Genomic DNA, 25,971 nt, shown 5'->3' with positions numbered 1-25,971 from the left:
TAGAACACTCTAGGAGGCTGCAGTAGAATACAAGAGAATCAAATATTTTCTAGCTTACGCAACAAGAATTTTCAATTCCATTAAGGACACGGAGGCGAGGATTATGCTTATGTGACATTACAACAAATGCCAATGCCACGCATCCTTTACCATGCATTGCCTTTACCACCTGAGTCTTTACCATGCATGTGGCTTTACCACACGTCTTTACAACTAAATAGTAAGTATGTATCAGGTAAGTGAAACCCATATATATATTACCTACTGGCAGTAGCGAGTAGGTAATTAAAGTTAGGACCTATTTTCTATAGAAAAAACTTTTTTGACTTGGCTATTTCTTAGGTGCTGTTTGACGAATCATCATGAAATTTTCCCAAAAAAAGTTGTGCATGGAAAATTTCAGGGTAATCTGTCAAGCAGGGACCTGAAAAAGGGGGGTCCAAAAAAGTGTGTTTCCTATGTCAATTCCCATGGGAATTTTAGACACCACTGCAGCCCGAACCACTGGATGGAATGACGCCACATTTGGCAGAAAGTTAGTTCTTGATCCAGAAAGCACCCTTTTTAATTCAGTGTAAATCGTTTTAGTAGTTTTTGAGATATCAAAGGAAATCCAAAGTTGTGTAACTGGGAGGAGCCTAAGCACGGATCTCATGGTACAGAATTGGCTGCCAGCACTTCAACCAGGAAATGCTGGCAGCCATCTTGGGACCAATATACATGATAGCACCCCATCGAAATGCATTTCAGTGAATGGCAGTTTCGAGGGTCACAAAAAGGAGAACATATAAAGGTTGATAACTGATTTTAGTTAAAATATAAATCATTTGTTGATGGTACCATACTATTGTTAGGAATTGTGGTGTGTTCTAAGGTGATTTTTACCCTGTGAAAAAGTCTTCTGCTGGGATTCCATGAATCATGTTTGAGAGAAATCAGTTTTCTCGTGCTTTCCCCATAAAAGTAATGGAAGATGCTCCAGAAGCTAAAATGAGAGCACAATTTCAAAATATCTTTCTCAGCCATATGAGAATGGAGTCTGATATTCTCAGTAAAACTTGTACTTCCAACAGGAGAGCCCTGTCAGATTATTCTATGTCAGGACTGGAGGCTTCAGATTATGCTCATCTCTTATCTTTACTGCAACACACAGCAGCCAATAACAAAGTAAAAAACACTAAACTACATTTCCCATCAACACCAGCCTCGTAATGACCCTCCAGTCAGGCTGCACTATTACTTATAAAGTCTGAAGCAAGCAAAGTCCGTCCTCTTTCTTTGCTGCTTCGCACCAGAGATAAGTGACCCTTTATTGCTGTTGATTGTTTATGTGACTTATGCATGTTGGCTTACTGTGTGAAAGTGCGGCTTCGGCCTTCAAGCGCTAATCTTTTTCTTGTGGCTTGACGCAGCGGTTTACCACGTTGCGGGGAAACGATCTCTGATCGTTTTTTCCCTTTTTCTATTGCTGGTGAGGGGCCTCGGAGAAGTGCGGTCTTGAAGGTTTGGTCTCTCTTCTATTTTGGTGATCGCGCACCTGGTGGATCCTTGCTTGGGAATCGCCCGCCTGCGGAGATCCTTGAGCAGAGATCCAGTGGGCAGATTCTCCCCTTTCCAACAGTATCTCCCCCATTAGAATCCGTGCTTGGGGAGGAGGTAGCCTCCCCTCGAGCACCGATACAGAAAGTAGAACAAGTCGATTGGCTCCCACAGAATAGGGGGGGTGCTTTCTCTTCGAGACATTGAATGTTACTATTTGGCATCCTAATTACAGCATTTACCTAAATGGTTGAAGGAGACACCTAAGTGCGAACAGTCGCTACTTGCAGGATGTCACCTGGAGGTTGATCGGAGCCTCTCATTTGTTGCTGCTACAACAAATGGGAAGTGGAGATGAATGAAGAAATAAGATATTTGTAAGCAGACGTTCACCCAAGGCCATCTGGATGCTGAGATAAAGCAAGTATCATAATGTGTTTCATAAAAAGAAACAATACTAACCAAAAAGGTGTGTCTTTAAACCTTTATAGAGTTGACTGTGGTTTGGGATGGCTTGGGTACTAAGTGTGAGAAGATTGCATAATTTTAGCACTAAAATGGAAAATGCTTGGCCTGCCTAACAGGACTACTTGGAACTCAAAACCGAGTCCATTAAAAGACAGACTAAGCAGAGGGGGTGATATGGAAGATACTTCACGATATAGGCCTGTATGGCTGGAGCACCCATACCATAAAGGCCCGCTGAACCAGGCACACAGATTAAAACACAATTCTTTGTTCCACTAGTAACGCAAATAGTTTATGCCGGGCTTGTTACACATCAATTTTGTGCAGTTCATAAAACATTTTCACCACTGGACAGGTTTTAATCTAGCAAGCAACAGTCACAATTTACAGGAATTGGCACAGTCCAGACCAAAGAAAATGGCAGCACCATCCAGTGGTGCTGTCAGTTCCTGGGGATGAGACCAGCAAGATTTTTCTCGAGAACCATTGTTGCTGCATGCTCCCCAAGACAACCACACTCACTTGCTCTTCCATTCAAGGCTTCTTGTCCAGACGGAAAGTCAAGTTTCTTGACCAGGTCGACAGGGCAGGCTGGACCCATGGTAGTCCAGGCCTCATCTACATACTCTAATTTTGTCAGCATTAGGTTTCAGAATATTCATTGCTTATGCAGGTTTGGATGGCCTGGATGCAGGAGTGAGGCATATCTGGAATTGCCTCTGCAAGGTAGTCAAGTCTGAAGAAAAACTGTGTGGCATTTGTATAGAACATACAGTGCAAGCCAAGGATTCATCTGGTTTCAGTGAGGTCCTTGATATGGAACTAGGCTCGAAAAGCCTTCTATTCATGGTGGGGCTACAAAAGGGGCCTTCGTCACTTCCAGATTGTGGTGTGAGTTAACAGCAGAAGGATGGTTAGGAGGATGTTGTCTAACGTAAGACCAAAGTGACAACTTTAGGTTCTTGTCACTTAAGGAAACTGGATGCCAATTATGGTTAGGGACTAGACAATTTCAGGCTTTTACTTGATGTGCAAAAACTGCCCACCTCACCTAGGAAAAATTCCTGGGAAATCCACTTTTAATGGACACCCTAACAGCTATTATAGGTCTTATTCAGGGGGGAAGATTTATCTCTATATTTGACAAATCATTCAACCAACTGAACACATTCCTACCTATCCATCTGAAATGAGAGAAAAACATTGAGACGCGGCTAATGGACAATGAATGGAATAAAGTAGTGGCTTATCATAAAAATGTCAAAGTTCAAAGTACCGCACTGGGCTTACCTTACACCTTAATACTAAGTAACATATATTCCACTAGGTAACAAGACTCTCTGAAGTGCCACTCCAAAAGTGCTTACTTCTTCCACCGACATGGCTACAAAATTATGGAGGCAGGTGACAAACTCCTTGATGAGTGCAGAAGGGAAATAGTTATCATATCCTTTAAACACTGCATACATCCTAGACTAAGAAAGCGGAACAGTTGCTTAGGGCCCTTTGCCCTGTCGTTGCTGCTTCCCAAGAAGTGAATAATGCACAGCTGCAGCAATTTGAATCCCTACTTTCCCTTGAGTTTGAGAAAACTGGGTGCAGGGAATTGGCTGAAAAGATCCACAAGCCTAATGTGAAAACGGATAACAAACTGCAGGACTATTCTGAAAACTGGTGACAGATGCTGGCTGTGTGCTGAATGGTGATGGTGAAAACACTGAAATTTCACAGGCATGAATTGTCTAATTATGTGATCCATATGAGTCACTTCTGGGAGGTCTGTGTTGATCAATATGCGAGCGTCGCTACAGGCCTGTGTCCTTGAATCAGATTAATTCTGGATTTGGAAGCTGTTAGAAATCCCCAATTAAGTATGCTTCTTTTTGATGCTATTAAGCCTTTACATGTCGTTTGTCTGTAGAAAAACAATAAAAAGTTTAAAAAAAAAAAAAAAAGAAGCACAACTGTCATTGCCAGTAGTTCTTCTGTTTATTGAACTTTAACCAAACAACTGCAACTCTACAGGCCCTGGCTTCTCCTTCGATCAGCTCTAAATTGAAATATTATTTCTCATCTCATGTGTATTGTATATTACCTGTTTATATAAGAACCATAATAGGCCTCCATTTGAGAATGAAATTACAGAACATCCTCCTATTATTACAAATAAAGCTCAATCACTAGTAGAGTAGTGATTGCAACTAATTAATAAAATACATTACTGTTTGTTTTTCATTCATGACTGCAGTGTCTCTTTTCCTCGAGTGAACTGCCCAGGGTACCATGGTCTGCGCTGATCACCTTTATTTCCAGACTCCTAGCACTAAACTCTTTTAGTTACTCCTTACGTTTTCTTTGTGTTACTCCAGGCTCTCATGAGCCTGACTTCAGCTCCTCGGGCCTACAAACTGTTTTGAATCCTAGTGGCTCACCAATTGTCTAGCGGTCCTCCACTGATGCGTAGCTCTCATTAATGAGGAATGAAGTTTGGTTCACTGAAATTCTACCAGTCCAATAAAGACCCCGGGTAACTCAGCACACAAGTTTCTTTAAGCGCTATACAGAAGGTTCTACCCAGGTTACAATGGTCTATACTGTGGCTCTTGGCCTCTACCCCTTTGTTTTCACATCTGTTCTCCGATTTTGTCTGGTGCCATCTTCCCACCCTCTCTCTTTGTAACTCACTCCGCTCAATTTTTCAAATAAGCTCCAGAATTAGATTGATGACATCCGACGAATTTAGCAAAAAACTAAAAATTCAGAATCTTCTACTAAATAGCACTCCCACAAATTACTATTGTATAAAACAACAGGAAATGGAAATTGCTGAAATATCTGTTTTGCAGAAAATGCAATGCTACATAAAACTGTACAGACAATAAGAATCAACATTAACCACTCCTACTAGAGTTTCTCTTTGGACGTATTAATACAATTATCCCAAAGTTGCACAACTAAAACATGGTAATTGGGACCTGGTTAATAATACTCATGGTAGGTGGCTAGGGTTGCCCATCACCTTCCCATCTATTTTTTTCCATGAGCTTATTCAGATAAATGAATGCAAGTGCCTTGGGTCTACTCCCATGGAGTTCACCATATCTGTAGGGACACAATCCATATTTACACTTAATTACATTTGGCATTGACTACTCAATGAAAAACCTGAGCAGATAATCATTCTGTACGCAGTTGAGAACCTTTATAACGTCTGTCAATACAGTCTCATAAAAAGTAGGTTCTGGGGCAGGTGCACCTAATCAACACATAGTCTACTTGGTAGCCCCGAACCTGTTTCTTGACACAAGCAAACACGTGGTGCACAAAGAATGGCCCAGCTGCTTCCAGGAATCAACCAGCCCTCTTTACAGCTGCTGTCCATAATCAACCTATTCCTTGTCTTCCTTTTTCTTTGACTACTGTGATTTTTTAATGTGCTATTTTTTCTCTCAGAGTGGACTCCTCAGCTTCCAAAGTTTCATGCAGTGCATGTAATCAGTTCGAAGTGACTGAAGAAATCAGAGATATTACTGAACTAAAAATTGTGCTGGTGTCAGCAATAAACCATCAGAGGATAACCAATATGGCGAGACATAGGGATCCTACAACAGTTTTTCAACCTACAGTTGAGTTCACAACCTTACTCATTTTCATTTGATTCAATAACCGCTTCCCTGCCCTTTGTTGCATCCTTTTTTTTTTTAGGTCAAATGTGCAAGCGCTTTAGCCTGTTGTAATATATATGTGGGCTTTTGACTACACCCACTGCATGCCCATCACTTTCACTTGATCATAGGCTTGCCTTTCCAAAATCCTTTTATCATTGGTAAATGCTTTACATTTGTCCCTCCTTGGGGTAGTTTTGTCATCGACCCTGTTACATGGGTAACTGCTGTTACGTTTGACTGTGAGCGAACTTCCTTTTGTGTTTCTCCTTGGCGCTCATGGCGGCCGTGGCACCTCGAATCGGCTCGCTTATATCAAATGTTTTACTTTTCATTTTCAATTTAAGCGGCAAGAAAAGTCCAGTTAGGAATTTACAACGCTAATAGCTCTAACTTGAGCAAACGTGAGACCCAATGCTTGTGCTATCTTATGACATGTAAATTAAGCACTTATTTCCTTTTAGAATGCATTGATATGTATTTTTATTTTATCAGCTGTTAATAGCGTGGATTATATACAAAGGATGACAGAGCACTTTGCACAAGACTAAGCAGCAGTTTACAATGAGAGAATGAAAATAATACAAAGAAAAAATAGTAGCTGAGATTAATTCAAGGATTCGATCCATCACGTTTTGTATACTTTAGTGTGTTGCCCTAAGAGGGACGTATGCCCCGCATGTGTCCCATGCACACTGTCACTGGAACCAAGATATATTTGGCTGGTAAGCCACTACCAGGGCGAAAGCGGTCCTAGATTGCTTGAATTCCAGTTCAGTGAGGTGCTTGCCTAGGAGTTCTGAGTGGATTGTTCCCACTGGAGCAGGGTCAAGACTCAGTTGTATATGGCTGGGTCAAAACTGAGGTGGCATGGTGTGCAAAATAACAATGGAATGGGATACGGCCCTAAGTAATTATCAGTGGCTGAAATTAATTCAAGCACGCCATCCATCACTTTTTGTATACTACAATATTAAAGACTGCAATACCTTTCTTTTGTTCATTATAATACTAGGTGTATGAATTGTCTTTGTGATGAAACAGTTTAAAATTTCTCTCTAGAGTGAAACGCATAACTGTAGACACGTACCTAATATTTTGCGTGTTGTCCATGCAATTTTAAAGGTGTAATTTAAATAGGATAAGTAATGAACAGTCTGCCTTCAGAGACACTCAGCTTTATTTGACAAAATTACTTTCAGAAAAGTTTAGTACAAAACTCAATAAATTGCTTGCGTTCAGAGTCACTCATCTTTACCACTCTTTCTTTTGCCAAAAATATTTGTTCTGAAGATGTTTTATGTAAATGACCCTTGCCCCATCCTCCGGTATGCAGAGGAAATTATGTACAAAACATTTTGAACATGGTTTGTAATTTCTGTCTATTTCACATACTGTTTAAAAAAAAAAAAAAAAAAAAAAAAAAAAAAAAAACCACAGATTGTGCCTACCTTTAGGAACCAACGAAAATCGTCTCCCAGGGGTCGTACATTTGTGACATGTTCCAATGTTGCCTTAAACTGCAACCCGATTTTCTGCAAATAAAAGATCAGTGGTTTTAGAGTGCAAGGGGCATCGCAAAGTAAAGGAACAAGTGAGAATGTCAAGCGGGCCTTATATTGTAGATGAAGAAAGGAAATCAAGATGAAGAAAGGAAATCAAGATAAAATAAGCGGTGATGGGAGTGGTAGCTGGTGGGCACATGTATAATGTGTCAAAAATATGATGCTGTTTCCGTGGAAGGGGCTGAAATAGTCCGTTGAGGTGTTACTATGCAAGAGTAAAAAAGAGAACTCATAAAAATGATGTGCGGATATGTGACAGAAGAAAGATGCTCAATATGAAGTATGAATAGTCTGACTGATGTGAAAACACATGGAGACGTGTGATACTTTCTGGAGGGGTGGGCCTGTGGCAGCATTCCCACAGGGGTGCAAATGCCTCAGTAAGTACTTGTAAATGAAGATGGCCCGTAATGTGACTGTTTATATATTGCATTTCGAGGTCATCTTCATTTGCATGAAGTGGTTGGAGTGCATATAAAAGTATGGCAACTGTGATCCTGAGCCCTGTAGTGGCAGGGACAAAGATATGGCTAAAAGACCAAAATATTCTATTAGTATCTTGTTTTTTTCACCTTCACAGCAACTGCACAAAAAATACCGACACCTTACATGAAAAATAAATGCAAATTAAACAAATTGTTTGGAAATGCCCTCTTTTACATTATAAAGTGTTAATTGGTAATGTGATCACTGAAGGTGTATGTTTGCAAAACTAAAGTGACTTGTGTTTTCATAGTCCAATGAGGTCTCAGCGTGCAAGTGCAGCCCATGTGCACGCTTCTCCGGATCTTCATTCTGCCCCGGATCGCAGCGCGAAGCCGCGTGTTGTGTGCTCTGCCCCGGGGGGCCTGTAATTTACTCGAGCCCGAGCGCTTTCTCTGCCAGGCCGAGTGTCTTGTTTACCTTGCCCCAGGGGGTCCCCTGCCTGTAGCGCTCGTGCCGGAGCGCCAAGATAATTACCCTAAAGCCTTTCTAGGCCATTTCACGCTCGTTTGAGCGCGTGCTTAAGAGGTTCTTCCTCTTCATGAATAAGTGCTGCAGCGCTGTCTATTTACTGCATACTTTTTCACCGGCTCAGCTCCCCACCTACACCCCAGTGCCTGTACACTGGGGTTGAAATAAATTATTATTGAGGCTGGGCCTGCTTACAAGGATATAATTACCTCTTCACAGGGCAGCTCCCTCCACATCCTAATTGATTTGTTTTCTGCCCTGCTTTTTTCAACTGTTTATACTGCTCCTTTGGAGCCCTTTCTGCTGTCCTACAGTATGGCTGGCTATGATGACCAAGAAGAGGAATTGTACTATCTGGATGATACTACTGGTTCTTTTGACCAAGATTTAGTATATGCTCTTGACGCAGGAGTGCGTCACTCGGTCAATCAGGCTTTAGCTCAGGTCATTCAGCCAATCAAACACCATCTCTTGGGTTTGGTGGAACAACAGGGCTGGGTACCCCCGTCGGGCATCCAACCCATTGGGGATCCTTCCCTTTCAACGAACACCCAAGCTTCTAAACAGATTTCTAACCCGTATGCTGCGGACTTTGAATCCCTTATAAGAAACATGGCAAGGGAGCAGGACTATAATGCGGGATCGCAAAAGAAAGCTGTTAGTGACCCAGCTTCTTCTTCCTCTGAGCACTCCTCCGAACAGGGGGATGACCCCCCTCGTAAGCGCAAGAAGAAGGTTCATCATCAGGAGGCTCCTACCCCTAAGGTTCTGACTTTCGAACCAGAGGACATTGTGCACCCCATATCTTCACTGTGGTTGCCACCCCCCTGAGGTGGCGGATTATGTGGAAGCCCACATTAGACACAGCTTCGATAAGGATATTCGTTCCAGGCTGAGGTCTGAGTGAGGACTGAGTCCCAGACCAGATTTTCCCTCCAAAGTTACAGAGACCCCCGAATTAGATCCTACTCTGGTCACTTTCCTCAAGAAATCCACAAAAGACCCAAAGAAGGGTATTGATCGTGCCTGTCGCAGATGCCAGGATAAGCTGTTGGACATTTCCGGTCCTTTAACTAAGATTTTAGAGTTGGCTTTTCAGGCCAAGGAGTCGGGTGAGCCTAACAACCCGGACATTCTAGTAGGTTGGGCTCAGAGAACTCTTTGCTTTTTGGGCAATGCCAATTGCGCCATATCTTCTGAACGGTGCAGATCTGTGTTGATGAAGCTAGACCCCAAATTGGCAGACCTCGCTGCATCTGAATCAGGCCCCGTGGCCCAGGGTTTGCCGTTTGGGTCCCCCTTTATGAAAGAACTTTCCAAGTTTGTTCCCACTTACGCCAGTTTGGACAAGGCACAAGGATCCATCAGGAGAGTGCTGCGTCCACTTTTTAGAGGGGCCGGATGCTACAGAGGGCGTGCCTTCGACCGCTTCAATCAACAAGGCCCTCAACGTGGCTTCTACCAGCAAGGAAGAAGAGGTTTTCAGGAGTACGACGACTCCTCTTCTACCTTCTACCCGTCAAGACCAAGATATGGTCGGGGCAGATTCCGCAGGGGGAGATCCAAAGGCCATCAATCTTTCTCCCAGGAGTCGGGAGACACAGGTGAGCTTGATTGTAAGTTCAGAGGTAATGTTGGGGGGCAGAACTCAGAGTTTTTTGGAGGCTTGGCACCTGATTTCTTCAGATGCTTGGGTCTTAGAGACCGTGCAGGGGTTCAAGCTAGAGTTTTACGAGTCCCCGTATCAACAGTGCCTTCCCAGGAAAGTATATTTTTCCCTTCAAGAACAGTCTCATTTCCGCACAAATTTCAGCTCTAGTAAAGAAGGGCGCCATTGTCAGGGTTTCTCGTCACCCTTCAGGTTTTGTCAGCCCGGTGTTTCTAGTGGACAAGAAAGGTGGCGGTTTTCGCCTGGTTCTAAACTTAAAAGATTTAAACGGTTTTTTACTATATCGTCATTTCAAGATGGAGGGCATCCATCTGCTGAGAGACGTTCTCCAAGAGGGAGACTGGTTGGTCCGCTTAGATCTAAAGGACGCTTACCTGACAATTCCTATTTTTCCTCCGCATCCGAGATTTCTCCAGTTCTGTTGGGAGACCGAATATTACGAGTACAAAGTTCTCCCCTTTGGTATGTCTTCTGCCCCTTGGTGTTTCACGAAGATAATGCGTCCAGTCGTGGAATTCCTTCGCTCTCAAGGGTTCCGATTAATAATTTATCTAGACGACATTCTGATCATGGCCCAGGATCGAGACTTGCTGTTGTCTCATCTGGAATGTTCAGTGTCTCTACTTCAGAGTCTGGGTTCCATAATCAACGCCCAGAAATCCATTCTGGTTCCCTCTCAACAGATAGACTCGATACAGTCTCTATTGATTCTTCCCCCCGGGAAGATTAATTCGATCAAGAGAGAGTTGAGGTCTCTATTATCCAAACAGACTGTATCATTGAGGGCGATTGCCCGCATGGTGGGCCTGCTTTCTTCTTCGATTCAGGCGATTTTTCCGGGTCCTTTGCATTACCAAGCCCTTCAACGTTTGAAGATATCTCATCTTCAGAAGGGCCTCAGTTATGCGGATCAGGTTCCCCTATCAGAGGAGTCTCATGCAGAGATGGATTGGTGGTTGGATCATATGGAAGCCTGGAACGGCAGAACCATCTTCAGCTCTTACCCAGACGTGGTGATAGAGTCCGATGCCGGTCGTTGGGGCTGGGGAGCCCGGTGCGGATCAGTGTCCACGGGAGGCAGATGGTCCAGCACGTAGATGAACCTCCACATCAATTGTTTGGAACTCCTAGCCGGCTCATTTGCAATCCAGAGTCTTTCTCCCATCAGGGCCAACTGTTGTATTCTCCTTCGCATGGACAATATCTCGGCAGTGAGATATGTCAACAAGTTGGGGGGGAACTCGTTCCCGCATTCTAGCAGAGATAGCCAAGGAGTTTTGGCACTTTTGCCTTCAGCACAGGATTTCAGTAGTGGCGGAGTACCTTCCTGGGTCCAACAACTTGGTGGCGGACTGGAACTCTCGTCACCTGAGAGACTTCAGCTATTGGAGGTTACATCCCAGAGTTTTCAGAACTCTTTCTGCGCGGTGGGGTCCTTTTTTCAATAGACCTGTTTGCGTCTCGCCTCAACTGGCAGATAAAACGTTTTTTCAGTTGGAGACCAGATCTGGAAGCATCAAAGACGGATGCCTTTCTTCAGGACTGGTCTCTAGAACAGAGTTACGCTTTTCCTCCCTTCTTAATGATACCCAGGGTTTTGGCTCAGATCAGACGTCAGCAAGCAGAGTTGGTCCTGGTGACTCCTCTTTGGAGATCTCAAGCTTGGTTCCCGTTGGCAATGGAGTTGAGTTGCGATCATCCGATCCTTCTTCCCTTCCGGGAGAACCTTCTCCAGTACCCTCTGGGTCTTTTGCAACCATTAATCCTGTCGGGTCAGCTATCTCTGGTGGCTTAGCGTCTTTCAGGGAAAGATGGAGCATCCCAGGTCTTTCGAAAAAGAGTCTTCCGAGTTCATTGCAGGTTTCTGGTCCTCCAGTACTCACAAGAGATACGCTTTGGCTTGGAAGCAATAGAGTTCTTGGTGTAGTTCTAGGAGTGCGGATCCTTCTTCAGCAGGTTGCTGTCTTGTCCTAAATATCCTATCCTCTCTAGCGGCGTCAGGTCTAGCTTATCGTTCTATCAATTATCGGTCTGCTATTTCGGCAGGCCATTTACCAGTGGAGGGTAAACCCATTGGGGAGTCTCCTATTGTGTGTAAATTAATGAGGGGTATCAGATTGGCTAATCCCCCTCGTCCTCGTTATGCTTCCCTTTGGGATGTGAATATTGTCCTTCGTTTTTCAGAATCTTGGCCTTCCAATAGATTTTTGTCTAGGAAACAACTTTCAGCTAAACTTACTATGTTGTTATGTTTTTTCCCCTGAGGGGGTTTCTTTTTCTATTTCACGTAGAACTAAATGCAATCTGAAGGCCATTTCTTATCCCTGTTTTGTGGACAACCCCAAGCTTTGTGTGGTGCAGTGTCTTAAAGCTTACGAGGTGAGTACAGAAGAGTTTCGTTCTGATATGGGGGGGGGTCAATTACTCATTTCATTAGTTAAGCCGTATCATCCTGTTTCGTCAGCCACCCTCGTTAGATGGATGCGTTGGTTACTGAATGAAGCAAGCATTGATATTTCTAATTTTGGTGCTCATTCTGCCAGAGGCGCTATGGCTTCAAAGTCTTTGGCTTTGGGTTCTCGTTTAGAGGACATTTTAAGGGCAGCAGACTGGTCTTCTCCTTCGACTTTTAAAACTTTGTATTGTAAACCTATTGTGGATATTGCATCGGTAGTTGTGAATCAGCTTTGAACAAGCATAATCTGAGCCTCCGGTCCTGACATAGAATTAAAAATAATTCTAGCATTCGCGCTAAGAATCTTTCAATTCTATTAAGGACACGGAGGCGAGGATTATCCCGCCGCACTGTTGTGTATGTTTTATTGTGGTACATATTATTCTTGAAGTTCATGTACAAGTTACTGTATTTCAGTGCTAACCCACCCTGTTTAGTAGTAGATATAAGTATCTCTTTATGGTATTCAGTTTTTATGGCCTGAATTTTCCTTTTTTCCTAGGAAATGACGAGAAGTAGTTTCAGCCCATGCTGGTTTCGCTCTACTTCCAGTCAAGTTGGATTCCAGTTCTTCTGTTTTTCAGGATTTCGTTTTCAAGTTTCATGTTAAGACTTTGACTTATCTGTTGCGAGTTTTGGACAAAGAAAGAGGAGTGGCTGGGTGTGGTGCAACACTTTATAGGCTTCCTCCTCTATGATCATCATGTGATATCGCAAGTGTTGGGATATGTAGTTTTTTGTTTTCCATGAATTTCATTGGCTGCTGTTAAAAATAAAGCATGGAAAGAAAAGCATAATCCTCGCCTCCGTGTACTTAATAGAATTGAAAAATTCTTAGCGCGAATGCTAGAAAATGTTTTATTCCGCAGAGTTCCACGAGCAGGTGGGAGTACTGCTCGGACGGACGGCCACCCCTAGTTAGAAGGACAGAAGCATATGGTGAGGAGCGGGGTCCACAAGGAGTGGGCTTGCTGTACTGTGTTTACTTCTGGCCGGTCTGGAGCCGAGTCCGCACCAGAGGAGCGGCCATGGACTGGCTGATGGGGTGAGTGGGGCGATGGTTATGTGGGATTGTGCAGAAGCGGAGGAAAGATCATGATTTTATGGTGCACATTTTTGTTAGTGTTGTAATGTACATGCAGTTTTAATGCTCACTGTTTTTGTTAGCTGAATCAGGAGTGGCTGACGAAAGAAAAAAAAAAAATATATATATTTTTTTTTTTGAGGGGGTAAGGGGGGGGGGGGGGGACGACATTCAGTAAAGCTGCTCTTAGCCGAAATGTAAAAAGAGAGCAGTGGCAGGTGCCACATTATACTTTAAAGCGCTCCATCATTCGCTCCCGCCTTGGTTTAAACACTATCCACACTCCATGTACATGGCTGCAGGGCCCTGGACCCCATCAGAGGAGAGCCGGGGAGGCACTACTTTGGGGTGCCAACAACTAGGGAGAAAAGGCTCAGGGGAAAGAGAAATTGAAGGAAAAATAAACTGAAACGTACAAGCGTGTGAACAGATAAAAAGAACTGTATTGAACAGAACAGGGTTGGAGATGAAAAGAATGAAATAAAACAGGAAGCTGACCAGGGAAGGAATAGGAGCGCGGCTGGGGAGTAGAGAGGCGGAAAAAAAAAAAAAAATCAGAGGGAGAAAGAGAACGCAAGAGAAAGATGATAACAAAAATAGGAAAGAAAGAAACACAAAGACAAAGGACAGGGTCAGGAGAGGGAGGGGAAGCGGGAAGGGTGAGTAGGAATTTGGCCCTCTATGCAGTGTGCAAAGCTAGGCACACCTTGCAGGGGGTCCTGGCAACCACATGGTTTCCAGAGATAAAAATCAGATCACCTAATGCTCCAGTTTTTGAGGTAGATGGTCAGCAGTTAGGCTAATCCAGTAGATGTGCTAAGAATTTGTTGTACTCACAGGATCTATCATGCACCACACACACTCAAGGAAAAAATCAAGACAAGATTTTATTTAAAAACAAAAATACTTCAGACTTTTATATGCTTTATAAGACCAAAATGGTTAAGATATGTTAAGTACTTTTTGAGTTATGATTTTTTAAAGCTTTAATAAACCTAGTCTTTCTGTGCGTAATTACACACCATAGGAATCAATGGAAGGCCACCTATAAAATGAATATAAAAATCACACAGGTGAGTTACCAGTCTTTTCTTTTGTAGGATGGTCGAAGTAGTCTGCATGTGCCAGGTGGAGAGCCTCGGGCAGCTCCCGATTACGGTGGGAGTAGAGCTGAAAAGTCTCTTAGCACAGGCCCACTCGGAGGGGCCACCTGGAAAAGGAGATGGTTTGCAGATTTAAAGGTGGTGCCTTGGGGTCCCCTTGGGCTGTTGAGGTCGCAAGGGGTTAGGGACACATGGAGCACAGCTGGTTCCTCGTTGCAAGGTGGCCAGATGCAGGGCGAGTTAGTGATCCAAGAGTTGTGTCAATGGAGTCCTTTGGAGCTGGAGGTGATTCTCTTTAAGGGGTGCTTACAGGACAGAGGCACTCTGGCGGGAGGTCAGGGGTGTTGCTGAAGTCCCTCGACTGGGGCTTCCTCCTGATCCTTTTTCAGCTCCGAGGGTGCTGGTTTTCTGGTTGTCGAGGTCAGCTGACCAGTACCGAAGGTACTGGCGTAACTCGTCCACTAGAGGGTGCAGTGCCAAGAAACTTGCCACACCTGTAGGTCTCGTCTGGGCTGTCGTTGGTGTGTCGTCAGGTGTCATCGGGTCCGGCCGGTCGGTGAAGTGACCCTCACCGGTTTGCTGGTTTCTTTTTGTTCTTCAGTGGTGCTTCCACTCAGGAGGGAGATCTTGGGCTATTGCAAAGCCTGGAGGTCCTCTGGGTCTTTTAAGGTCAGCCCAGTGATCAGCTCCTCCGCAGCCGCTATTGTCGGGACTCTGGTGCAGCAAGCAGAGGTCTTGGAACCTCTTTTGGTGCAGCAAGTCCTCTGTTCTCGTGCTGTAGGGTTCTTTGGTGCTGTCTTTTCTTCCTGATGAATCTGATTTTTTGGTCTAGTGGTGCCCACTAAATACTGAATTTAGTGGGTGTTTTGCTTTTCACTAATGAGCGAACTGAAATACTCATGCACTGACAAAAAATCTCTGGAATGCACTTCTTAGTCCAAAAAGGACATTTATTATTTCACTACACAAGGTTCCTAAAAGGAGATTAGCATGTTGAATGCACACGTTTAAAAATAGTCACAACAATGAAATGAAATCATACACAAATTATTCTCCTCTGCAATATACAAGGCAAATATATGTATCTACATTATAATCCAAAGTAAATAATTAATAAAAATGCATCACTATAGGGCCTATCAGGTGCTTTATCTTTCTCCTGCCAGCAAGCCGATGACCCAGTTCGACAGTGAGAAGGAGAGATCTCCGCCCTCATGGGAAATCTATATCAGGCATCCGACGTCTGAATCCTGGTTGAGGTCTCTTTACCTCCTACTGTCGAACTGGGTTTCTCTTATATCTTAAAAAAACGAAGAAGGGCCTTTCTGGAAAAAACCCTCAAGAAGTATTCAAACATGCTGGCTAGTTTAGGCATGCTTTGAAAACAACATGTTGGGATTTGGCCACAGTCCCAAGATGTTATGTCAAGTCAAAGCAAGGCCATTCCCTGCCGACTGACTACACTCTTATCAGCCAAAGCCCTTGGTGTGAATTAATACGAAAACAGTCTGTAACTGGTGATCACTGGACAGCTAAGCCAGGTGCAAAGTGGTGCAACACGAAGTCAGTGGTCAAAACACACATTTCACTATAGTGGGCATTTTAGGGGGAACCTGGTAGTGTCCAATGGGAGACTTACCGTTGGGTGGCTACACCCACTACAGTGACCACTCCCTGTGGGAAGGCTCACTACCCTAAACCTCATTGGCTATTTTCCTGCCATTCAACATGGAGAAAAATGAAATGGAGGGTCTACCTTGCCTGCAAGCCCATAGGGTGGTGCACGCTCAGTGAGACCACTCCCCCTACACTTTGTGTGGTTTCCCACCTTTGCTCCCTCCAAAAGTGGGGGTTTGCAAAGGGGGAGACCAGCTACTGCTAGCTGGTACCAGTTTGGATTTATCATTCCGAGTTGTTTGATACCAGACAACCCGGGGTTCAGAGTGGCCATCATATAGCTGGGAAACTCTTGTTTGAACAGTGTCCAGCACATGCATTAAAATGGCTGCTCTGTTCACTCCTTATGTCCCAGGTTTGGCAAGGACACAGTGGGGGCATATTGCTCATGCAACTATGCCCTCACGTATAATATGGAACACCCTGCATGAAGGCTATAAGGCTTGCCAGATGGGTGACTTAACCCATAGTAAATGCAGTGTATGGTGAACAGGGCACCCAGACAGAGTGCAATGTTGAGTTTAAGTTTTAGGTTTGCACTAGGACACTCGGCCTGTAATGGCAGTGCTGAGTGCATCTAGATGCATGGCCCTAGAGGGTGGCACAATCAGTGCTGACAGAGGATGGAGTAAATACATAGATACCTTTCCGCAACAGGTCTGACTCTGAAACTGGAGTTAACAACTACAGGTGATCACACATTCCGCTGTCTTAGTGATGCTGGACTGCAGCTGGTAACGGATGGCTGCCAAACAATTCACAGGTAACCCTCACTGTAAGCTCTTTTACTTTTAGGCACTCTACGAGACCCTGATATGTTTTCGTGGGTGGGTGGGGAAGGTGTGAGTAGGGGATAGACCTTACTGACCTGGTCAGTGAACTGTTCTGCCTCCGCATAGCTCCACCAGTAAGTGGAAGCCTGTTCTGACTTGAACTCTGACCTCAGTCAGAAGTTCAAGGCCCTCCTCCACCTGCAGGCTTCTGCTTTTGCCTTATCCTTAGTGTCTAGTGGGAGAGCTCTGCTCTTCTGCTGAGCTGCCATCTGCCTCTTTTCTCTCTTCTCTGTCCTCTCTCCTCGTTTTTATCTGAGTGTTCTATTTTAATTGTGCCTTTCGCTTCTGCGCTTTCCTCTATCTTTTGCCTAGCTTTTTCTCATCTTTCCTATCATTTGCGCTTCTCTTTCTCCCTGCCGCTGCTGCCCCCATGGCCCGCCCCCTCCTCTCTCTCAATCTCTCCCTGCCCCTGCTGCCCCGCCCTCCTTTCCCCCTTTTTCACACCGTTTCACACTTCCGCCTCCCAACTGTCCTCTCCTCCCCCCCTTCCTACTTAATGACAGGCGCTGTGCAGCCGTGCCGCTGGTGCACCAAAGGCAAGCCCGTCTGCGCCCATACGCGACCCACGCCAGGACCCATGGACCTCCCACTCACCACCGCTACCCGTCAGCAGCACTCATCGCACTCAAACCAGGACACAACAACTGTAAGCAGGCATCACCAAGAAACACCAAGGGACCCTGCATCTGTCGCCACTGCAAATTCACCTGCCTCCATCACTCAAGCCCACCCCCGAAGACCCACAAAACAGAACACAACCTCAGATGTATCCTGATCAACACTCGCTCCATCCACAGGCATGCCATCGAACTCTGGAACCTCATCAACACCACATCCCCAGACGTCGCCTTTCTCACAGAAACCTGGCTTAACCCCTCTTCGGCTCCAGACATCGCCATCCCAGACAGCTACAAGATCATCCGCAAAGACCACACGAAACGCCCTGGGGGAGGCATCGCCATTGTCCACAAAGAGTCCCTATGCCTCTCCACCAGCACCAAGACTCCAAAACCAATATGGAACGCCTCCACTTCCAGATTGGAACCAACCCTAATACACTCTGCGAGGCACCCTCATCAACAGGCAGCCGGTCCCCCGTCCCCTACTCTGTGACACCATCGCTTCCAAGGACTACATACTCCTCAGGGACCTCAATTTCCACCTGGAGAACGCCAATGACAACTCCACGACGCTGCTCGAAAACCTCGCCAACCTTGGACTCCAGCAACTCATCACCTCGCCTACCCACTCCGCTGGACACACACTCAACCCCATCTTGACCGCCAACAACCACATTTCCATCAGTCACATCACCAAACTCCAATGGACCGACCACCACTGTATCCACTTCACCTTCAGCAAATCCCTTGACCGACACCTCGCTCACCTACCACCCCACAGGAGCTGGAACAAGATAACCTAGGACCAGCTACTCACCAGCCTCAACAAATCACCCCCCAGGCGACCTCAACACTAACACAGCTGCCCGGGACCTCATCAACTGGATCTCAGACTGCACCAACACCTTATCCCCCATCAACAAACCCCCACAAAAGACGCTCCGCAAGGAAAGACAACTGGTTCACCCCAGCCCTCAAGAAGTCCAAACAAAACTGCAGACGCCTTGAAAGGAAATGACGCACCGACAAGATCCACACCAAACACGAAGCCTTCAAAAAAGCCTTAAACACACACCACCAACTCATCAGGACCACCAAGAGAAACGCCTTCCAGGAATGCATCAACAACAAGGCACACAACAGCAAAGAGCTCTTCGCGATCACCAGCGAACTGCCCAACCCCAGAGCAAACTCCAGAGACATCCTCCCCTCACAAGAACTCTGCAACAACCTCTCCACCTACTTCCACTGTAAGATAGCAGACATCTACGACAGCTTCCTGACCCAAGACCATCCCACGCCCAACACCATCATAGTCACCACCGAAGCTCCTCCAAACCCCCAACACCTACTCTGCTGGGCCAGCATCTCTGACGAGGAAACCCTCAACATCATGAACTCCATCCACTCCGGCTCTCCCTCCGATACTTGCCCCCACCACATCTTCAACAAAGCAAGCAGCACCATCGCACCCAAGCTCTGGCACATCATCAACCGGTCCTTCGAAACTGCCACCTTCTCAGAAAACTGGAAACACGCCAAAATAAAGCCCTTACTGACGAAACCAACTGCAGATCAAGACAACCTCAAAAACTTCAGACCCATCTCTCTACTCCCCTTCCCAGCCAAGGCCATCGAAAAGGCTGTCACAGACAACTCACTAAACACATCGAACTCTACAACATCCTTGACCACTCTCAGTCAGGCTTCTGGAGCAACTACAGCACAGAGAACGCCCTCCTCGCCGCCACAGAGGACATTCGCATCCTCCTAGATAGCGGGGAGACAGCGGCTCTCATCATCCTCGACCTTTTTGCTGCCTTCGACACCATCTCCCACAGCACTCTACATACTTATCTCCACGACACCGGCATCTGAGACAAGGCACTAGAATGGATCACCTCCTTCCTCTCAGGCAGGACCCAAAAGGTCTGTCTCCTCCCCTTCAACTCAGAGGACACCAAGACCATCTGCAACGTCCCGTAAGGCTTCTCTCTGAGCCCCACCCTCTTCAACCTCTACATGGCCCCTCTAGCCACCATCGCCAGACACCACACACTCAACATCATCTATACGCCAACGACATTCAGCTAATCATCTCACTCACTAACGACCCGCTCACAGCCAAAGCCAACTTCCACAACAGAGTGAGGGCAGTCGCAGCCTGGATGAAGGAGAGTTGCCTCAAGTACTTTCAAACAATACATATTAGTAATAAAGTACGGGAAATGTTTTGTAAAATGAAAAACACATGGGCACCTTTGTCCCCATACAATAGGCTAACTTCGACTTCTATTAACATGCAGATGGCCTTTCAGTTGAGCCACAGGGTGGCACAGAGGAGGCCAAAAGGGGTCATGTTCCAAGCCCTGATGATCTGAACCCCTGGACCCTCAGAATAATAGCCCAGGAGGAAGTGGAAAAGAGTGAAATCTATAGATAGTGTCAAAGATATGGCCCACAGAAGGGGGTGATATATGGGCTCTCATTTTTTAGTTTACAAATGGACGGAGACAGCTTCCCCACTGCCACACAGAAATGACCTGAAGGTGTTGAGAAATGCAGACTTATGTTTTTTTAAAGCGTCATCACTACTATTAGTGGAGGAGGTGTGTTGGCATTAGGGCAATAGTATGGTACACTGCACCCCAATTACGGATGTGTTACTAGCACAAAGGGAGGCGGGGAGCAATTTTAATTGTTGGCATTGAAGCAGAAATCTCTCTTGCTGCACAGGGAACTGGTCCCAAGAAACAAGGGCGTGATGTGAGTATTCTTCCTGGTCTTTTTTTTGTTTGTTTGTTTCTTTACACAAAGGGCAGACTATCTATCATCTTTGGCCATCAGGTCTAGGAGTGATGGATCACATACAAAAATAAATGTTTCTGGACCTACTTAGCCATCACACTATGCAACATTCAAATATTGAAGCTCATATATATATGAATCTATAAGCTGTGATCAGGACTCCTCTAGGTACGAAACCTAAGAATTCATGTGAAACTTACCGCACGGACAGTTCATTGCACTATGAGGGCATACTAATGCTGATAACAGTGGTTGTTTTAAGCTGAACAAACATGAGCGGCAGTAAGCCACTCTGTAATGGGCCTCCACTAACATGTTTTGTCATTTATAGCTGGCTGGGAGAATAAATAAGTGTAAATATATTTACCCATTGCCATTTTTAATATAATTGTGAAAAATTTGGGGGGGGGGGCAATTTTATTTTTTATATATACACTGGGAAAGGGGATGCACTAAACATTTGATGACCTATCATGTTAGACCTATCAACAAAACACGAACAGTGAAGAGCCATCATTATAATGCACAGAGGAAAAAGCAGACTCTACAACAAGCTGGTGCATTAGCTATCGTACCTACAAGCACGCGTTAAGAAGACACACAGACAAGAGCTATAACTACAATGCACACAGCAGAGAACTTGCATCAACACAACGCACATGCAAAACAACCACTACAAAAAGATAAATACACGTGCACAAGAGCTACCACTATAGTCAAATTCAAGAGCTATTAACCCCTGACACAATCAAGAGCTACCACAATTCAGAGGCAAAAGATGTGGCCACCCTTCAAGCCACCTGGTCAAAATCAATCACTGGGAAAACCCTAAAAAGAGTTGCCACTACAACGACTGACAGAACTGTCAGCACTATGAAACACACAGTCACAGGGTTTCAAAGGAAAAGTATATACCAATACTGGTATACATAGGCAACAAGGCACGCACAGATGACAACACACAAAGCAAATTATTAATTAAATGCAAGACACGAGCAGCGGTTGTAGGCACACACCAGCCATGCAGCAGCATGTGATGTGATCACTCCTGGCGTTGTAGCTAACGTGCAGGGCATTTCAGTACAGCCGTAACATCCCAGCACTGCTCTTACTTAAAAGCTAAAAACTAGTTGAAAGTGTAATACAAGACGTGAAGACACTTGACGTGAAGCCACAAAAATAACTAGCAGAGGGCGTGCACCAGTTCTTACCACCATGGCCAGATGACTCCTTTTCAGCCTACTGCTACGTGATCCTCCTCAATCCTTGCACACTTCTAACTCTCTTGCTAGAAATACTGCTACGCCCACTGCTGCTATGCTGCACCCTCACCCGCCCCCTTGACGGGTTCGCTGACACAGAAGCTGTGGCTACTTAGCCAGACGCCGCTTGTCAATCAATCCCACCGTGATGCCGGGAGTGGGAGGTTCGCTTTAGATCATGAGAGCGAGCCGCTCTCTTTGGCTGCCATCTTGAAGTGGAATTATTCTATGGCCATTCAAATGCAGCGGTGTGATTAAGGCAATGTTTGGTTCTGAGTTGTTTTTTTTACAGCAGAAAAAAGGTCAGATACATGTTATGGAAGGCTTCAGCGATGGCACAGGTGCCACATATTGAGAACAGTGTAGACATTATCGGCCATTCATACTTTTTAGTTTATAAACGGCAGGAGTCGCGATTTAACCCCTTCACTGCCAGGCCTTTCCCCCCTCTTGTGCCGAGCCTTTTTTTGGCTATTTGGGTCAGTTCGCGCTTAGGCCCACATAACTTTTTGTTCACATAAGCTACCCACTTCAAATTTGCGCCCTTTTATTCCAAAATCCTAGGGATTCTAGAGGTACCCAGACTTTGTGGGTTTCCCAGAAGGAGGCCAAGAAATTAGCCAAAATACAGTGAACATTTCGTTTTTTTAAAAACAAATGGGAAAAAGGGGCTGCAGAAGAAGGCTTGTGGTTTTTTCCCTGAAAATGGCATCAACAAAGGGTTTGCGGTGCTAAAATCACCAGCTTTCAGAAACAGGCAGACTTGAATCAGAAAACCCAATTTTTCAACACAATTTTGGCATTTTACTGGGACATACCCCATTTTTACGATTTTTTGTGCTTTCAGCCTCTTTCCAGTTAGTGACCAAAATGGGTGAGAAACCAATGCTGGATCCCAGAAAGCTAGACATTTCTGAAAAGTAGACAAAATTCTGAATTCAGCAAGGGGTCATTTGTGTACATCCTACAAGTCTTTCCTACAGAAAATAACAGTTGAAATAAAATAATATTGAAATTGAGGTGCAAAAAAACAGCAATTTTTCTCCACGTTTTAGTCTGTAACTATTTCCTGCGATGTCAGAGTTTTGAAAGCAATATACCGTTACGTCAGCTGGACTCTTCTGGTTGCTGGGATATATAGGGCTTGTAGGTTCATCAAGAACTCTAGGTACCCAGAGCCAATAAATGAGCTGCACCTTGCAATGGGTTTTTATTCTATACCGAGTATACAGCAAATCTATGTCAGGACCGGAGGCTTCGGATTATGCTTTTCTCTCTCTTTACTGCAAAACTCAGCAGCCAATGAAATTCAGTAAAACAGAAGAACTACATTTCCCATAAACTTAGTAGTTTGTGTCCACCAATCACAATCAACCTGTCCATATAACTGGCTCACGCAGCATAGTCCTTCCTCTTTCTTTGCTGCTGCAGCCAAGAGATAAGTGTACTCCATTTGCACTGTTTTTGTTTCATATAGTTGTTTTTAGATATTCCAGCACAGCGTGGAGCAGGAGCGGGCTCTAAGCACGCCGCAGTGCATTCCTGACGCAGCACGCTCTTGCCTTAATTGGTTTTTCTGCCCTTTCGGCAAGTTGAGGAATTCGGCTTTTGCCGAGGGCGCGTGCGCGTATAGCATAGGAGTCGTTCCGACTCCTAGACCGCAGCGTGCGCTAGAGGACAAGTCCTCTTTTTATTTCTATGCGCACGCATGCGCACTCCTCGTTCCTGCCGTTCAGGGAGAACGAGGTGTGTGCTGCGCATCGGGAGTCGGAGAGGAAGCTATTTTTAGCTCGTTTCTCGTCCCGGTCTAAATTTGGAGCCCTGGAACGCCTGACGGGCCGAAATTACGGTGTCAGCTTTGCTGAGGGGATAAGCAGGAGCTCCCTCCACACCTTAATTGCTGCGCTAAGAAATATCAATACAAGCATTATATAAAAAATTATATTGTGTCAATTACATATTGGCCAATTTTCCTGCTGGGAAATATAATCCCTCCCCGTGATCTCCTCCATTTCCTCTGTTGTCATGGCGTACTACGCCGGAGAGGATGATTTCTATCAGTACCAACCTGATTTTTCTGACGACCATATGGAGGAAAGACTTGTAGAAGCCCTGTGCTTACCATGTCCAGGACTCCGTAAATCAGGCTCTTAGTAATGCGCTAAAGCCCTTTGCTCAGCCTTTAAGAAGATTTGTGCAGCACGAACTGAGGGGTCGCTCTCTATTAGAAGCTGGTTCGCAACCCGACCAGATACCTGATCTGGCTTTGTCCCAGGGAGCCTTAAAGAGACCTTTATCGTCAGCTGACATACTAGCAAACATGGCCGCATCAGTGATGCAAGATCATGGCTATGATGTTTATTCATCACTAGACACGTCAGAAGGTAGCAGAGAAACCTTTACTAATCCAGACGGCCTTTCTTCCTCTGATCAGTCCCCCGCTTCAGATCAGGATCAGGAAGATCCCAAACCATCAGGAAAGCGCAAACGCAAATCGCATAACGCGCAGGAGTGTAGTTCCTCCTACCGTAACCTCTCCTTTGATCTGGAAAATATAATCCACCCCAGGTCCACTGAATGGCTTCCATGCGAAGAAGTAGCTCAATACGTACAGGATCATATCCGCAAAGGGTTTGACCGGGAAGTTAGGAACACCCTACGTTCGGAATGCCCCCGCCCCTCCCTCCTGGGCAAGGTAACAGAGACCCCAGATCTTGATCCAAACATGGCAACTTTTATGCAAAAGTTTTCTAAAGACCCTAAGAAAGGTCTGGATCGTGCCTGGAAGAATTGTCAGGACAGACTTCTGGATATTTCTGGCCCCATCACGAAAATCCTTGAATTAGCTGTCCAAGCCAAGGAGTCTGAATCTTCTCTTGACCCACAGACAATTTTAGAGTGGGCTCAACGAGCAATCTGTCTTTTTGGAAATGCGAATTGCGCCATGTCTACGGAGCGCAGGCGCTCCTTTCTTATGAGAATTGATCCAAAATTGGCAGATTTGGCCCCCAACGACGCAGGCCCGGCAGCGAATGGTTACTTTTCGGTGACAAATTTGTGAAGGACCTGGGGAAATATGTGGCCACCTTCTCCGCTTTGGATAAAGCTCAATCCTCCATGAGGAAAATGTTTAATAGGGGCCTTTTTGCCAGGGCCGGACACTTTAGAGGCCGAGCGCCGGGCCGTGGCTGCAATCAGGCCTCAGGCAGTTACAACCAAGGATACTATTCCAGGTCGGGTTTTTACCGCGGTTACCGTAACAGAGGCAACGCCAACTCCGTCGAAGGGCCGTCCACAGGTGAGAATCATTCCCTTTTCAGAGGTTTTCTTGGGAGGGAGATTTAAGGATCATTTAAGAGCATGGGAACGGATATCTCAAGATCCGTGGATTCTCCAGACTGTTCAAGGTTACAAGATAGAATTTTATGCCCCGCCTCATCAGGGGAATTTTCCTTGTCCCCTCGTTTTTTCCCAAACAGACGGTAATTTCATAGACGTCGAGATTGCACGATTACTCCAAAAACGCAACATTTGCCGGTCTGAGCCACACCCAAAAGGGTTTGTAAGTTCGATCTTCCTGGTTCAGAAAAAAGAAGGTGGCTCTCGATTAGTTCTCAACCTGAGGGAATTCAATTCCTGGGTGGTCTACCGACACTTCAAAATGGAAGGCATCCATCTCTTAAGAGACCTTCTGTTAGAGGGGGATTTTCTAGTAAGGTTAGACCTAAAGGACGCTTACCTTTCAGTTCCCATCTTCGAACCTCATCAACGGTTCCTCCAATTCTGTTGGCAGGAGATTTGGTACGAATTCTCCATCCTTCCCTTCGGGCTTTCTTCCGCCCCTTGGTGTTTTACCAAGCTGTTAAGACCAATAGTTCAACTACTCAGAGAAAGGGGCGTTCGCCTCATTATTTATTTAGACGACATTCTGATCATGGCTCAATCAGAAGAGTCAGTCCGCCTACATCTTGCATGGACAATCCAACTCCTACAAGATCTAGGATTCCTTATCAACGTAGACAAATCAGTGTTAACCCCGTCCAAGGTTGTAGAATTCTTAGGGTTTCAAGTGGACTCAGTCAAAGCACAATTGTTCTTACCTCTGGCGAAGAGGAAATCCTTCAATAAAGAATTGAGGAGAGCCCTTGCCTCTCAGACTATATCATTGAAGACCCTAGCATGCCTGGTAGGTCTTTTAGCTTCCTCAATACAAGCAATCTTCCCAGGGCCTCTCCATTATCGAGCCTTACAGCGCTTGAAGATTCTTCA

At 45.3% G+C, this 25,971-nt stretch overlaps 1 protein-coding gene across 2 annotated transcripts in view; it reads right to left on the bottom strand.

The window, feature by feature from the left end:
- Positions 1 to 21,838, bottom strand: part of CZIB (CXXC motif containing zinc binding protein) — a 75,389-nt gene extending 53,551 nt beyond the window's left edge. Inside the window, exons 1-2 of one of the 2 annotated variants that reach the window (XM_069232649.1) lie at positions 21,652 to 21,838; positions 7,124 to 7,207 (exon numbers count right to left, since the gene is read on the bottom strand). In XM_069232649.1, coding sequence (XP_069088750.1) covers positions 7,124 to 7,207; positions 21,652 to 21,657 — 90 coding nt within the window. In that variant the 5' untranslated portion in view covers positions 21,658 to 21,838. The remainder of the gene's footprint in view (positions 1 to 7,123; positions 7,208 to 21,651) is intronic. The other variant, XM_069232650.1, reaches the window with a different exon arrangement.
- Positions 21,839 to 25,971: the final 4,133 nt, after the last annotated feature.

This window comes from Pleurodeles waltl, chromosome 4_2, assembly GCF_031143425.1.
Source record: "Pleurodeles waltl isolate 20211129_DDA chromosome 4_2, aPleWal1.hap1.20221129, whole genome shotgun sequence".
In the NCBI taxonomy this organism is placed as follows: Eukaryota; Metazoa; Chordata; class Amphibia; order Caudata; family Salamandridae; genus Pleurodeles; species Pleurodeles waltl.
Note: the sequence above shows the minus strand (reverse complement) of the source record. Positions and strands in the feature narration are given on the sequence as shown.